Below are 5,031 nucleotides of genomic sequence, written 5' to 3' on the forward strand. Positions count from 1 at the left end.
TCTAAACACGAATAGTTCTGAATTCTTTCAAGTTCCTGTTTTACCATTTTATGCTTTAATCAAATATGTAAACAGGACTATTTCAAGAGTGAAGATTAATGAGTCACTCATCAAGGCAAAGAATCCCGTGGTTACTAGTATATTTAGCTCTGTGGTGAAAAATATTTGAAATTAGATTTTATTTTGAAGTACCAAGCAGTAGGTCTTCAGTTACAAATAGTGCTATTTTGCCTGGCTTAAACCTTAGAGGAGGACTCTTGTTAATCAACTACGAATTTCAACTTAAGTATACTTCTTAAGGATCAAGCGAAGTGGAAAATTTGTATGTAGATCCAGATGACAGTTATGGAAGAAGAGAACATTGATGAACTGATGATGGTGATAATAATAAAACCACGTGTCTCAAATTTAAAGAAAACTGGGACGGGCACACGAACATCCTTTTCTACCGAGCTGCCCTTGGAGACAATGAGGGTACTGCACGAGAACTAAAGCTGGCAGTTCAGGGTGCTAAAAACACATCTTTGGACTTCGAATAACCACTTCAGTGGCGAGAAACACTTTAAAAGTTAGGAAATCTGAATCACTTTACAAAACGGAGAGGGACTGATGATTGATGTACACAAAGAGAAACGAATAGGAACCGAAAGCAAAAGTATAAAATTAGAGATCTTGTGATGGTCAACTCATACCCAAGGCATCCAGAGTTCACTACTATATTTTCAAGATTTGATCTGCTTTGGATACAGAGTGTTGTAAGAGGAGAGTGTTTACACCAGTGACAAAAAAGGTACCTTCCTTATTGGTTGCCAATCTTGCGCTAAACCAAGGTGCTGCAGCTGACCATGGGTCTGCGTGAATCCGGATGCCTCCTATCCAGTACCTGGACAGCTTTCAATGATGACGGCCAAAACTGAACGGAAATATGCATGCCCTATTTTAAAACACTTCTACTTATTTTCCGATTCATTATTGTTACCTGCATATACATAGTGAAGCCATTCATCTCTAATAAACCTTGTAATGTCAAAGGCGTTTTTCACAGATGACACTCCACCCCGGCATATGACAGCAAGACCTTTGTAAATGACATTGCAATTCTCAAAACGGAACAGCCAATCTCTTTTCCGATGCCAAGAACACTGTTTCGCCAATCTGCCTTCCTGAAGACCCAAACAATAAGTACGACAACACTGAGGTCTCCGTCTGTGGATGGGGACAGACGATTGGAAATAAGTTGTCTGTACTTGATTATCATATATCAAGCTAATAGTAGATTAACAGTTTAAAATTCCCAAGTGAAGAAACAATAAAATTACAGAGATTTTACAGAATTTGCTTTCCATAACCTGTACAGTCTTCGCTAAACAGTGAACTGGTACAGTTTTCTGATTCAGAGGTATTTAGACAAGATCTACAGAGCAAGGGACACGGTCATCAGTCATGGCTCAATAATGGGATTATCAGGAATAATTAGCTAAAAATCGAAGACTGGACACCTTGGCCATTTTATACTAAACTAAACTATTAGCTGAAAAACCAGAAATAACAAACAATTGATTAATGGGAGGGAACTGTGACACACTCGTTTTTCTAGGGGTCAGTCAAACACAGATATGTCTTGGGGGAACCCGAGGCTTCGCATACGTGATAGAAAATATAGTAGTATTTTACCAATAACATACAATCTCAGAGACATCCGTGACTTAACTTAGCTTGATCAATCAGTTTTTAAGCTCATAGTAAAACTTCATATAAACAAGCAATAAACAAAGCAAGCAGTTATACATGAAACAAAGTTCCCTATACATGGGGAACCTTTAATGAAAAAGATAGCTAATCATTTTTCTTTTTCTCTTAGGTGATGGTAGCTCTAACTCACCTGTTCTTCTTCATACTGTAATGACAACAATGACCAATGTAATGTGCAAAAAGATGTTTTCTCCTACGTTTTTCATTCCTGATGAGGAAATTTGTGCTCGTGCCTCTGGAAAAAGCCAAGGCTTGTCCCGTTGAGTAAGTATTTTTTGTTTTTCGTGCACATGGAATAAGCCTGAGTTTCCCCATGTATAGGTATGTTTTATGTATACCTTTCGTAAAGCTAATTTGCATAATGATATGCTTCTTCTAAGTTATTTGTATCTGAAATTTTTTTATACTTGTAATAGATAACTTAATAAAACTCCCACCGGAAGTCTTTTTCTAAATTCTTGTATGAAGCGAATGAAAATGTCACCTTGGTGAGAGTTATTAATCCTAAGTGTTAAAGAATCCAAAAGTACTTCTCACTGCAGGGAGACTCAGGAGGCCCACTAATTGACCAGCATGGAAACCACATGGATCTGATCGGGATAGCTTCATCGGGGCCCAAAAGGATGTTTAAGAGAATTTCCAAAATTTTTCACTCGAGTTACCAGTAGGATATTAACCTCCAATGATTTTCATAACTGACGTCTTCCTTGGACCATTTATATATGATATAAATGTCATATCAAACCCATATCAGTAATTATGTAGAACTAATTGACACAGCTTGTATGGATGAATCCACGAATCGTGGCAATTCATGTCCATTTCTTTCCACTTTGCAGGTTACTTGGATTGGATCAGGCTCCAAATGAAAATAACATGAATTCTACATTGTCTTTACTGATGTACTTTAACATTTTCTGCCATGCAATGAAGATGTAAAATCTTCCTGAATAAATTTATCAGCATTTTGAATTGCATCATTTTCCATCATTGAGTCTGTTGGTAAAATATAAGTTTGTTAAATATAAAAAACATAACCTGTTATCATAATTAAACAGTTAATGGTGCAGGCTAGCCAGAGGTTTCAATGAAGATTCAAAGGCTGTTGTGGCTCAAATCATGACACATTTCATAATTTTAAATTATTTTGGCTGCAAAGTAGTGGCAATTACATGCTTAAAGAATTCCAGTAATTCTACGTATGTATGTATTTATATATATATATATATATATATATATATATATCATATCTATATATATATATATATATATATATATATATATATATTATATCAGCGTACATATAGAGTATGCTCGACAAATATCTAAGCTGCACCCCAGACCATCCATGATTGGAAGATGCATTAGCAATTCTCTGGTAGACATAGAGGTGCCTCACACTGAGGGACTTGAGAAACCCGAACGAGCTGTAAGGTCTGTGTAACGTATGTAAGGTAAGTCTTGAGAGGGTATCGAGTCTCTCTCTCTCTCTCTCTCTCTCTCTTTGTGAATTCCTTTGTCCCTGTTTTTGGTTCGGTAACATTAAATACATTTAAATATAAAATAATCGAGGTTTCAGTCCTATGGCATTCAAACGAGCTGTGAAACCCCGTTCTTAGGCAACTGATAATTGCCTGTTCTAAGAATATGTTCATTTACAGAAAAGATGTTTTTGTTTGTTTCTTTTTTCTTGGTTGTTTTGGTAACAGATAATGCATTTATATACTATAACAATAAGCAAATTTTCAGTCCTTATGGTGCCTCCGAATGAGCATTTGGAAGCCCCACGTTTTTGTTAAGTAATTGATAATGTTCGCTAGTTGGTATTGTAACAAATCTTGTCATAGCCTTATCAGGACAAATCCCCCTTACGTCACTTTGCCCTTTTTATAAATAACCTTAGTGAAGCTGTGAGGACATATGAATTTAATGTCAAAATATACACGCATCCATGTCAGCATTTTGTCTAACTATTTCCTCAAAACATTCTGTCCAGAATCCACAAAACCTTTTATTAATACTTCTCATGTATATTGTCTTTAATTGAAGTGTGGTATTTAAACTGAGTGAGTCTGTCGAGACTTCTGCTAATTAGAAAGTCAACGATTCAAGTTTAATAAATACCAAACATCAATCACAGAAGTTTACGTAGAAAAGTTTTTGCTAAAAAGAAGATGTGTTTTAAACGACTATGAATTTGAAAGGGACATGCTTGAAATTATTATAGGCATTCTGTCGTAGAGTCACTCAGACTGATGGCTATTTTATGTACTTGAGAAGAAAACCCTACAAATTTTACTCCAACTAACTGAATCTTGCAGTTCGCTTAGGTAGGTTACTCTCCAGTTAGTTTAGTTGTGTCTGCAAAAAACATGAATATGAATAAGAGCATTGCCACAAAGCTCTCATTATATAGAGAAGTACATACAGAGACAGGAATTGGCTGAGAAATGTCATAGATAATCATTCGTGTAATAATATTGAAATATTAAATGATGAAAACAGGTTACATAAAACAAGATATGAAAGATGAAGAGAAAGAAAATTGAGCAGCTATAAAAGGCCTCAAACTGCTCCCATTTCAGGACAGAGAGAGAGAGAGAGAGAGAGGAGAGAGAGAGATGAGAGAGAGAGAGAGAGAGATCCAAACGAATCTTACAGTTGAACAATAGGGGACTATAATCAGCACGGAATGGAATAAATATTAGCACTCGTCTGTAAGTATGTATTAAAGGAAAAAAGCAAATGTGTCTGTGAATTGTAAAAACCTCAGCTTTTTTCACTTAGAGACAAGAGAGGGCTAGTGACAAGCCATCCTTGAAGGCTTGCTGAAATGAAAGAACTGAATTGATGATCATGCAATGGGCGAGGTCGGAGAAGCTCGCCGTTGCTATGTGAATTTTAAGGTGTGTCGGATATGTGCATGTGTTTTGTGCGTGTAACTGATGAGTCCAACCGCCCGACATGGAGAGAAAGGTGACACTCTCCTGAGATAAGTGATAAGGACGGTTTGGAGGACTCGGGGTCAAGAAAGCTAATCGAAAAGATATGGCACATTTAAAAAGACTTAGGAAAAGTTTGCCTTTGAAAAGAGAGAAGTGTAATGTGTATACATTTATTTATATTTAATTATGTTTTGGGGAATATAATGGATATGTCTCTTTGTTTCAGATGGGTTCATGGCATTATGCTAGAGAATGGGATTCTCTAAAGACTTGACTATTTAAATGTAGTAACTATAATTTGGGAGTTTTGGGTGTGATTACTTAGTCTAATTCA

At 36.1% G+C, this 5,031-nt stretch overlaps 1 protein-coding gene across 1 annotated transcript in view; it reads left to right on the top strand.

Annotated features, from left to right (window-relative positions):
* Positions 1–2,016, top strand: part of LOC135219074 (uncharacterized) — a 5,299-nt gene extending 3,283 nt beyond the window's left edge. Inside the window, exon 7 of the mRNA XM_064255504.1 lies at positions 1,862–2,016. Within this exon, the coding sequence (XP_064111574.1) occupies positions 1,862–2,016 (155 nt within the window). The remainder of the gene's footprint in view (positions 1–1,861) is intronic.
* The last annotated feature ends 3,015 nt before the right edge of the window (positions 2,017–5,031 follow it).

The sequence above is a fragment of the Macrobrachium nipponense genome, chromosome 1 (assembly GCF_015104395.2).
Source record: "Macrobrachium nipponense isolate FS-2020 chromosome 1, ASM1510439v2, whole genome shotgun sequence".
Taxonomy (NCBI): Eukaryota; Metazoa; Arthropoda; class Malacostraca; order Decapoda; family Palaemonidae; genus Macrobrachium; species Macrobrachium nipponense.